At 39.6% G+C, this 11,439-nt stretch overlaps 1 protein-coding gene and 1 pseudogene across 1 annotated transcript in view; one reads left to right on the top strand and one right to left on the bottom strand.

Annotated features, from left to right (window-relative positions):
* The first annotated feature begins 1,591 nt into the window (after positions 1-1,591).
* On the top strand, positions 1,592-5,396 carry LOC107558274 (myosin heavy chain, fast skeletal muscle-like; annotated as a pseudogene).
* Positions 5,397-5,813: 417 nt separating this feature from the next.
* cacna2d2b (calcium channel, voltage-dependent, alpha 2/delta subunit 2b) overlaps positions 5,814-11,439 on the bottom strand; it is a 30,886-nt gene continuing 25,260 nt past the window's right edge. Inside the window, exons 30-37 of the mRNA XM_016241906.1 lie at positions 11,237-11,389; positions 11,089-11,141; positions 10,871-10,926; positions 10,385-10,511; positions 9,877-9,986; positions 9,636-9,718; positions 8,258-8,309; positions 5,814-8,023 (exon numbers count right to left, since the gene is read on the bottom strand). Of these exons, the coding sequence (XP_016097392.1) occupies positions 7,974-8,023; positions 8,258-8,309; positions 9,636-9,718; positions 9,877-9,986; positions 10,385-10,511; positions 10,871-10,926; positions 11,089-11,141; positions 11,237-11,389 (684 nt within the window). The 3' untranslated portion in view covers positions 5,814-7,973. The remainder of the gene's footprint in view (positions 8,024-8,257; positions 8,310-9,635; positions 9,719-9,876; positions 9,987-10,384; positions 10,512-10,870; positions 10,927-11,088; positions 11,142-11,236; positions 11,390-11,439) is intronic.

Below are 11,439 nucleotides of genomic sequence, written 5' to 3'. Positions count from 1 at the left end.
CGGCGTCTGTCCGCGGCGCCCAGCTACGTCGTGTTGTACTTGTAAGAATTGTTCTAGACATGCTGAAAATTTGAGCTACAGCACAGCAGCTCTTCTTCTTCATTTTCTCTGATGCACTAACTCTGCAGCAGCTCTTCTTCTTCGTCGTCTCGTCTCATGCACTCACTCAACCAAGCGTTCTAACCACAAACTCTCGCCCCTTCCCACCCCCCAACCATTAGAATTTCTGTAGGCGGGAATTATTTTTTATGATATTCTAATGAGCCGCTTTGTGATATCAAAAGGGTAGTTCTGTAGTTCTTGAAAAGGGATAAAAAAAAAAAAAACTAAATATCTCCCTTTGGAGTGGACTTTGAGATTTGTAACTTTCTAGATCTTTTTTATGCCCAAACATACACACTACACACTGACTAAAATTAAAAAAGTGAGTTAAAACGGAGTTACAGATATTTAAAAAATGATTTAATTACCTTGATTTAATATAATTGTTGTTGTTTTTTCTCTCTTTATTCACACGGCTACTTTTCATAATATTTTAGGGTACAGGATGTTCTTTCAAAGTAAAAAATATAAAATAAATAAAAATTTGACACAAAATAATGCGTAACCAATCTAATGTACACACTAAACATACAAGACACAATGTATTTGTTGTATTTTAGTGATGCTACAATAAATTACATTTTAATGAATAATTCAACGTTTAAAACAATTTTTTTTTAAAGTTTGCATAAGAGATGAGTGTTAATTTAAGGGTTACTTAAGGGTTCAAGTCAAGTCAAGTCAAGTCTGTTTTATTGTCAATTCTTCCACGTGTACAGCACATACACACAGAGAATTGATATTGTGTTACTCTCAGACCCTTGGTGGACTTTGAGATTTGTAACTTTCTAGATCTTTTTTATGCCCAAACATACACACTACACACTGACTATAATTTAAAAAGTGAAAAAGCATAATAGGACCCCTTTAAAACGGAGTTACAGATATTTAAAAAATGATTTAATTACCTTGATTTAATATAATTGTTGTTGTTTTTTCTCTCTTTATTCACACGGCTACTTTTCATAATATTTCAGGGTACAGGATGTTCTTTCAAAGTAAAAAATATAAAATAAATAAAAATTTGACACAAAATAATGCGTAACCAATCTAATGTACACACTAAACATACAAGACACAATGTATTTGTTGTTGTATTTTAGTGATGCTACAATAAATTACATTTTAATGAATAATTCAACGTTTAAAACTATTTTTTTTTAAAGTTTGCATAAGAGATGAGTGTTAATTTAAGGGTTACTTAAGGGTTCAAGTCAAGTCAAGTCAAGTCTGTTTTATTGTCAATTCTTCCACATGTACAGCACATACACACAGAGAATGTTCAATCATGCACAAAAAATAGATTAAATCACACATTTTAAAATTAAACATTTTGTCCACTACTTTATTCTAACAGATCGTATATCACTTGTAGTTTCTCTGCTCTAGGGCACTGAAATAAGGTAAACAAGAACTTAAACAATCTTAAATATGGTAAAATGTGTTCATAAAATCATGTTTCTTGTTCCTGTAACAGAAATACTCCATCATGGGAGATGGTGAAATGGAGTTTTTTGGCCCAGCAGCCATTTACCTTCAGAAGCCAGAAAAGGAGAGGACCGAGTCTCAAAACCCCCCGTTTGTCGCCAAAACGGCCCACTTTGTGTCAGAACCTGAGAACATGTACCTGAAAGGTATCTTGTTAGTAAAGAAGGTGGCAAGGATACGGTCAAAACCCTGTGTGGGAAAGAAAAGTAGACTGCTATTGGAATATTGCTGCATCCATGTAATCATCATATTCCAAATAAACTGTTGAGTTATAAAATATTGTCAAGAAGATGAAATCTTTCCAGTGAACCCACACATTTTTGACAAAATTTAAGACAGCCCGCTGTGCTGTATAACCTCAAAGAGCGTTATGCAACAAAGATGATCTATGTAAGTCTAAGCACATTATATTGTATTCTTGGAAATAAAGAGTGATGGGAATAAAGGGTGGCAACAAATTTAGACGTTGCATCTATCTCCATTTCAGACCTACTCCGGCTTGAATTCTGTGTCACTGTTAATCCCTACAAGTGGCTGCCGGTGTAGTGCCGAAATCTGCACCCTGCCAGATTATGCACCCCCTAATATTGGTAGGTTTATGAGTAGGTGTGGGGGAGGGGTTAGGATTAGGGGTTAGGCAATCAGGTAGCGACTTCAATGAGGGGGTGCATAATCTGGCAGGGGTGCAGAATTCGGCACAACACCGGTGTACGAGGTTAAGGCTAGAAGTGATACATAGGGTGCTACTGGGCATGCGCACATCAATACAGCATAATTTTTGTTACACTGTACAACAATAATGACTATTTTTTTCATTATTGTAGGTTTAGGATTGGGGTAGGTGTAGACGTTAATAAAACACAATCTAATAGGTAGAAAATTAATTTCATTGTTCGTTTCCGCGTCTGAGCTGTGTCCCTTCTAGTCACAACCGGTGTACGATGCAATTGTTGTGACCGGATACAGAGGCAAAAAGAGGACTGAAGCCCCGCCCACATCTTCTCCATCTCTGACAACTCCTACCAGTTCAGCTGTTCAATATTTACATCTGTCTGAATGTGCAGCTTTAAAATCAACATGAAATCAAAACGGACCTTGTTGGCTTTTGTAAAATATGTCCCTGGTCTTGTTGGGCATGGTATTCCTACAAGACCAAAATATTTGATATATGAATTATTATATTGCAGTGTGTGGACAGAAGAAGGCAGAACCCGTCCCAGGCAAAATGCAGGTGGCTACACGTAAAGAAACAGTACAAGTGTAAAGAACTATTCTACACGCATGAACGTACTTGAATGCCCACCAGGAGTCGCGCTAGAGGATCAAATCATTGCTGCCAACCCTCTGCTGGAGGCTTATGGTAATGCCAAGACTGTGAGGAACGACAACTCTTCTCGTTTGCATTTTGTTAGACATCTGCGAAAAGTTCGGAATCATTTCTGTCTCCTTAGGGTACATTCAGCTTCAGCTGATATTGAAACTTGTGAGTCATGCTGTTTTGAGACAAATATGTTTTTTAGTTTTAGCTGCTCAGTGAGAAATCTACAGGTTTTTAGGTTTTTTTTGGTGTAAAAACCCAATGAAATTCTGATGAGCAGTCTTATTGCCAATGCCCATTAGCTTTTGGTATAATTTTAAGTGACAGTCTGGATAAAAACAGATTTAAAAGCAACAAGACACTTTAAAAATGAATAAACTCTAGGCACTTCTCAACCAATTGATGGTCAAGTAAAGAAATAATGCACAAGCTTAAATCCAACCAAAAACACAGTTTGCTACATGGTATTGCTAGTTGGTGGCCTCAAAGCGTACGGATATAGACTACAAGCAAAACTCTTCTTAAAACACATAACGCAGTACTATCATTTCTTAGAGAGCGATTAACATTGAATTTGATGTTTTACAGAGGCCCTGCTTATCACCACCAATCCTTACGACTATCCCATGATCAGCCACGAGTATCAATGGCGTAGAGGAGTTCATTGCCACACATGTACGTGGACAACTGCATAACTAGTCTTTAATTCATTGATTATGAGCAGAAACCCTTTTATCAGAAAAAAGATCACTGCAGGAGATAATACAGATGCATCTCTAATGTGTGTTTGTTTTTGGTATAAAAAAAAGACTGCTATTGATATTCTGGGCTTCAGCGCTGGAGAAAAAAATAAGCATCTACAAGCTGACAGGTGCTGTGATGCAGCATGGAAACATTGAAGTTCAAGCAGAAGCAGAGAGAGGAACAAGCTGAACCTGATGGCACCGAGGGTAAGACTATTAGTGAGATCCTCAGTGTAAACTCAACAGTGGCTTACTGGTTGACGATCAGCACTGTAACCAAAAGGCCATAAGGTTTGAACCATCACTATTGTTTTTTAGCTTACTCCAGGGCACTGTCACTGAGATTAAGTGTACTGTAAGTTACTTTGGCTCTTCTTACACAAGTTCCATGCCAAACAATCTGGTAATTTTCTCCTCAGTGGCTGATAAAATCGCTTACCTCATGGGCCTCATCTCTGCGGACATGCTGTAAGCTCTGTGCTACCCCAGAGTGAAGGTTGGGAATGAGTTTGTGACCAAAGCGCCAATGCACATGCTAACATAGCCAACAGTAACTGAGGAGATGGCCTCTCAAGATGAAGCAATTGCCAAACTGACAAAAGAGAAAAAAAGCCCTCCAAGAGGCACACCAGCAGACTCTTGATGACCTACAAGCAGAGGAAGACAAAGTCAACACTTTGTCTAAATCCAAGACAAAACTTGAGCAGCAAGTGGATGATGGTATGGACCATGAGAGAGCCAAGCGGAAGCCTGAGGGTGATCTGAAACTGGCCCCGGAGTCCATAATGGACCTGGAGAATGACAAACAGCAATCAGAGGAGAAGATCAAAAAGTGAGCGATATTGTGCCAGGTACACATTTGACAAGACACGTGTGCTGTTTAAAAACAGGAAGGACTTTGAGATGAGTCAGCTACTCGGCAAGATTGACGATGAGCAGTCTTTTGGGATCACAGCTTCAGAAGAAGATCAAAGAACTTCAGGTTTCTAATTAAAATGATGTAGCAGAATTTCTGTTTCCAAGTAAACAAACGTAATTATTTGCATCATTCTCATAGGCCCGTACTGAGGAGCTGGAAGAGGAGGCCGAGCGAGCTGCTGGTGCTGAGCCCTCCAAGAGGCACACCAGCAGACTCTTGATGACCTACAAGCAGAGGAAGACAAAGTCAACACTTTGTCTAAATCCAAGACAAAACTTGAGCAGCAAGTGGATGATGGTATGGACCATGAGAGAGCCAAGCAGAAGCCTGAGGGTGATCTGAAACTGGCCCCGGAGTCCATAATGGACCTGGAGAATGACAAACAGCAATCAGAGGAGAAGATCAAAAAGTGAGCGATATTGTGCCAGGTACACATTTGACAAGACACGTGTGCTGTTTAAAAACAGGAAGGACTTTGAGATGAGTCAGCTACTCGGCAAGATTGACGATGAGCAGTCTTTTGGGATCACAGCTTCAGAAGAAGATCAAAGAACTTCAGGTTTCTAATTAAAATGATGTAGCAGAATTTCTGTTTCCAAGTAAACAAACGTAATTATTTGCATCATTCTCATAGGCCCGTACTGAGGAGCTGGAAGAGGAGGCCGAGCGAGCTGCTGGTGCTAAAGTAGAGAAGCAGAGAGCTGATCTCTCCAGAGAACTTGAAGAGAGTGGCAGGAGGAGCAGGTACAGGAAGGTGCAGCATGAGCTGGAGGAAGCTCAGGAGTCCCAGGAGCCAAGAGCCGTGAGCGCCACCTGCTGTCTCTAATCTCAAACAAATACTTTGATGAATAAATGATTAAAAATAGAAATGTCTGAAAATATAAATTCAAATAAAATATATAAATAAACTAAATATTTAATAAATAACAATCTAATTATAAATATATAAAAAAAATCTAATTTACAAATATCTAAAATATAAATAGATGAAAAACAAATACTTTGATGCACAAATAAATAAAAATACGAAAATTAAAAATATTAATCACTGAAATGTTTCTTTTTCTTTACAGAGCAAGGAAGCAGCCGAGTAAAGCCTCAAGCCTAGATCACCACAGGAATTAATCATAAAATATGATTACTTGCAGCTGTTTTACTGCTGTAATAAAAACCTGCTGTTCTCTTTCATTATCAAATACATAATTCTGGAGTAAAAAATAAAAATCCATACTCAGTTGACGTGAAAAATATGAATGTCTTTATCTCACCAATTCTCTTATAAACATCTCCCAGAAGTGAATGACACAATATGATACAAAGTTAGCCATCTGTACAAAATGAAGTGATATGGAAGACCGCAGAAAGGGAGGAAAACCCCTTTCACATAATTAACAAACATCTGCAGAACGAAATAAAAAACAAACAAAAAAAGAATGAAAACATTCCTATTCACATCATTAAATTCATTGTAACACTGATAATTTTTTACACAAAGACAATAGTATAAATACTCTTATATTGGCATGAAATAATACTGTTAGAATGCTCATAATGCACATACAAACATTAAGCCAATATTCAAAGACAAGCTTGAATCAAAGTCATCCAAAGAAAGCGGCTCAATACTGATTTCATGCTCTCTTTACACTAATTCAGTAGCGCTCACTTGCATTTCAGCGTAGTTGACATAATTCAAAGTATTGCTCAAGCCATTACGATACAAAATACGTCAAGCGAAACCCTTTCAGTTCAATTCAGAAGAATCTCGACCCATTCATTTGGAAGTACGTTTGTTTTGGAAGTGTGGCCACGTTAAAAGATGAAATACAACAAACAAATTTTTCTTTAAAATGTTATATATAATCACTGAAAAGCAACAAAACATCTGCGATAAAATCCAAAACATTTCAATAAAAGCATGAAAGCGTCTCAAAATTCACACTTGATACATTTCGCAAGCAATATACACACCATATCTTTTAAATTAAATCAAAATAAATACATATCGACCCTTGGATAATATCTACGGACTCATTAAGAAGATAAAGTTAGTCCGTTCAATGGCTCGAAGGGTCGACTGTCCTTCCAGTAAATGTTCTAAAATCATCAAGTTTAATAGCAGTTATCATTTTTCCCAGCATGCAGCGGCACATCGAAACATCAGCTTGCATTCCATTTCATTAAAACACACTGAACTAGATCAAGTCAGTGTGGAATAATCATATTTACATCAGAAAAAGATAAAACCATTTGAGTGACTTTCTAAAGACAGAACCAGTAGAATAAGTGTAATAAACCCATACTGAACGCCAAAAATACGTGCACGGGCGAGTCTCACGAGAAACACCCCAAAATCAACAGAAAAATTCCCAAAAACTCTTAAAAAGAAAATGAAGGGTATTTGTAGGAACATTGTGGATATTTATTTTTTTTGCATTGTGACATTATTTTAATGTTTTTTTTACTATTTGAATAATCATAAATTAAGGCAGTGTAACAAATGCTACCATATTGTAAAATTACAGTAATAAGAAAAAGTGTTTTTTCGCATTACGGTAATGATATTTGGAGGGAAAATGTGCTTTTGAAATCTTAATGGTCCTAAAAATGTGCTTCACTTTCTTTATGTGACATTTCCTATTTATATCTTTTGATTTTGGGGTGAAATATGAACTTTTGCCAGGTTTCATGACATTCACCCTTATACTGTAAACATTCAATACCGTATATTTCTCCAGCATTCATTCAGGGTCAGTCGAATCCACGTCCAGTGCTATTGTTGGTCCATTCGGACAAGTGCGCCAAGGCACTGTTGGGTAACAAACCAGGCAGCAATTTTTAGACACAATATATGCCCTTAAAACTTTCGACAAAAGCTCTAAATGAACACGAAACAAAATCTAAATATTTTTCTTTTTTCCTAAACGAAGCAGTTTGCGATAATAATACAACATTCTCTCTTGGTAAGGAAGCTTCAAAAAAACAATATTTCAATGAAAGCTGCGAGTCCCCAGCGTTTGAGCATTCACATACGTCAGGGTTTGGCACTAAATCGAGAACGAAGCAAGACTCAAATAAACACACAATGCGAGATTGTGATAATAACAGCCAAAACTCGTGTCGTGTTCCAGTGTTTTGAAACAAACCAGGTCCTTTCCTGTTTTTGGCAAGCAAAAATACTTTTTTTGGACGTTTTACGAATATAAAGGTGAAATGATTTAAGACAGTTTTGTTTTTTTGGATCTGCACAATGTCGGGGTTACTAAGACATGTTTTCCCATCATGCTCTGCTGTAATGGCACACAGCTGGAATGCACCTCACGATGAGATAGAGAGCCGGAAAACCAGGACCGGAGTTGCGTACGGATGAGGGACAGGAACACCGAAGGCAGTGGGACTCAGATTACGATAGTAGAATGAGGTAAAGCGACAATAACTGAATCCAGAGCAGAACTCGCATCGGACAGTGTAAAGAGTGAGCGCTGGGATCTGCACAATGTCGGGGTTACTAAGACATGTTTTCCCTGTAATGGCACACAGCTGGAATGCACCTCACGATGAGATAGAGAGCCGGAAAACCAGGACCGGAGTTGCGTACGGATGAGGGACAGGAACACCGAAGGCAGTGGGACTCAGATTACGATAGTAGAATGAGGTAAAGCGACAATAACTGAATCCAGAGCAGAACTCGCATCGGACAGTGTAAAGAGTGAGCGCTGCCACACTCCGACGTGTTCTCCTGCCGGAAACAGAGAAACAGAAAACGGTTAGGTTAAAATTGACTATAGACTCACCATAAACATAGCCAAGTTGTTTGTCACAGGTTTCTAGGGTGTTGCTATGTTGTTTTAAGTTGTTCCAATTGCTAGGATGATGCTATGTGGTTTCTATGGTGTTCTGGGTGGTTGCCAGGACGTTGCTATGCAGTTTCTAAATTATTCTGGGTAGCTGATAGGACATTCCTATGCAATTGCTTGAGAGTTCTGGGTGGTTGCCAGGATGTTGCTATGTGGATGTTCGAGTGTTCCTGGTAGTTGCTAGGATGTCTGTAGGTGTTTTACCCAGATGTGGTTGCTTGAGAGTTCTTTGTAGTTGCTTAGGGTGTCACTATGCAGTTGCTAAGGTGTTCTAGGTGGTTGTCACAATGTTGCTATTTAGTTCTCAAGTGTTCCTGGTGGTTGCTATGTGGTTTCTAGGGTGTTCTGGGTGATTGGCAGAATGTTGCTATGTGCTTGCCAGGACATATGTTGTTTTCTAATGTTTTCTTGGTAGGTGCCAGGCAGTTGCTAGGGCGTTCTGGGCGGTTGTCAAAATGTTGTTATAAGGGTTCTAAATTGTTCTGGGTAGTTGACAGGACATTCCTATGCAACTGCTTAAGTGTTTTTTTGGGTGGTTGCCAGGATGTTGCTATGCGGTTGCTAGGGTGCTCTGAGTGGTGCCAGGATGTTGCTATGTGATTGCTTGAGAGTTCTTGGTAGTTGTTAGGATGCTCCTATGTGGTTTATAGAGTTTTCTGAGTAGTTGACAGAACACTTCTATGCGACTGTTTGAGCGCTCTGGATGGTTGGCAAGATGTTGCTACGCAGTTTTTCGAGTGCTCAGAGTGGCTGCCAAGAAGCTGCTATGCAGCTGTTAGGTTATCCTGAGTAGTTGACAGAACATATTTATGCGATTCCCCAAGTGTTCTGGGTGATTGCCAGGATGTTGCTATGTGGCTAATAGGTGCTCTGGGTGGTTGCCAGGAATTTGCTATTCGGTTGCTAGGGTGTTCTGGATAGTTGCCAGGACATTACTATGCGATTACTTGACTTTTCAAAGTAATTGCCAGGACGTTGCTATGTCTTTGTGCGCGACATTACTATGTGATTGCTTGAGGGTTTTGGCTGTTTGACCATGTGGCTGCTAGGGTGTTGTGGGCAGTTGGCAGAAGGTTGCTATGTTGCTGCCAGGATGTTGCTATGTGATTGCTCAATTGTTCTGGATGGTTGTATGAATGTTGTCTACAAAACATCATTTATAGAAGCAAACAAACTGTGTTTGATCAGAGCAACAGACAGCGCTTCACCTCTGTGTTGTAGTCAAAGCATTTGTCAGGGCCTTTCCGATAGCGGGCGGAGTTTAACACCTCACATGGATTCTCTTCTTGAGCTGGGGAATAACAATTAAGGAAACGCCACAAGCGCCGTCTGTCATCTATCCATCATTCAAACACAGATGCCAGCTGAAAGAACTATTTCAGGGATAAAAGCAGATCAGTATCTGTTAGTGTTGCTTTGTGAGCAGAGGATTATGGGAAGGAAGGATACACTTTGTTCTGACAGGGAGGAGTTTCTCGATCTCGCAGGAGCTGCAGGGCAGAGTCTCAGCCACCACAAACAACAGGTTCGTGTTTTCTATACGCTTGGCGTGGAACAACCTGACAGAAAGTCAGGTTTGTGTTGGGAAAATAGTGCATAACTATGCACAAATCAATTTCACACACACACACACACACACACCTGGAGCAGTTCCCACAATCCTGCAGCACGTTGAAGGAGTTGGTGGTGTTGGTGAAGTAGAACTGACTGTGAACCGTAACACAGCTGCTGCTCCCTTTAGTGTCCGAACTCTCAGCCCAGACATCTTCTAGAAGACACAATTGTGCATAATGCAATCCCAGAATGTTTACAGCTCATTTATAAATACATTTGATGAAGTATCACTAGAGAATGTCTTTGGCGTGGAACAACCTGACAGAAAGAGAGTTTGTGTTGGGAAAATAGTGCATAACTATGCACAAATCAATTTCACACACACACACACACACACACACACCTGGAGCAGTTCCCACAATCCTGCAGCACGTTGAAGGAGTTGGTGGTGTTGGTGAAGTAGAACTGACTGTGAACCGTAACACAGCTGCTGCTCCCTTTAGTGTCCGAACTCTCAGCCCAGACATCTTCTAGAAGACACAATTGTGCATAATGCAATCCCAGAATGTTTACAGCTCATTTATAAATACATTTGATGAAGTATCACTAGAGAATGTCTGATTAAAATGCATTTATTGAGTTTGGAGTATTGGCTCAATAGTTTAGCAGCATGCTAATTTGTTTGTGTGATTGTGCACTGTTGCATTATGGTTAGAATGCTGTCTTGGAATGTCCTGCTAATAAAAAACAACATCTTAAACCAGCCTAAGCTGGTCTCAGCTGGTTAAAGCTGGTTTTCCAGCATGAACAGCTAAAGAGTGGCCTATAAAACCAGAAAAAAACAGCTTGACTGGGTTAAGATGTTGTTTTTAAGGAAGATGTGACAAACCTGTGGTGAACCAGCTACTGTAGATGAGTCCATACAGGAACTGCTGCAGAACAGACCTGAAAGAAACCAGTGACATTACTACATGAGCATCTGAGTCAACGTTATCAGGGCATGAACTGATTTACAAACCATAGACGTTAGATGTTACACATTTCTGCTGAATGTTGTTCTGACAACCAACAGGGAACATTTTAGCAACATAGTGTGGATATATTTACCACGCAGCTGCTGATGTCCACCAGGCCAGACTGAGAAAATCAGCAATGGAGGGCTGAAGAGAATAAAACATACTTTTAATCTCAAAATACTTCTGCACTTTATGGATTCATAATGCTACATCATATATCATTTATATCAGTTTCTCACCACGTAGAATCCTCTGTGCGCGGCTCCCGTGTGGCTGCTGGCCATTGGCTCGCAGGCTGACTGATACTGGAAGGTCTGATGACGGGCGTAGATTGAGTTGTTGTAGAGGGCGAACATCAGGTAGGGGTCGACCTCGCCAAAGAACAAACCCACCTGAGACAGACGCGGACATGAGGACACACAAACTCAGGAAAGCAGATTAA

This window comes from Sinocyclocheilus grahami, unplaced genomic scaffold (assembly GCF_001515645.1).
Source record: "Sinocyclocheilus grahami isolate Dianchi unplaced genomic scaffold, SAMN03320097.WGS_v1.1 scaffold639.1, whole genome shotgun sequence".
Lineage (NCBI taxonomy): Eukaryota > Metazoa > Chordata > Actinopteri > Cypriniformes > Cyprinidae > Sinocyclocheilus > Sinocyclocheilus grahami.
Note: the sequence above shows the minus strand (reverse complement) of the source record. Positions and strands in the feature narration are given on the sequence as shown.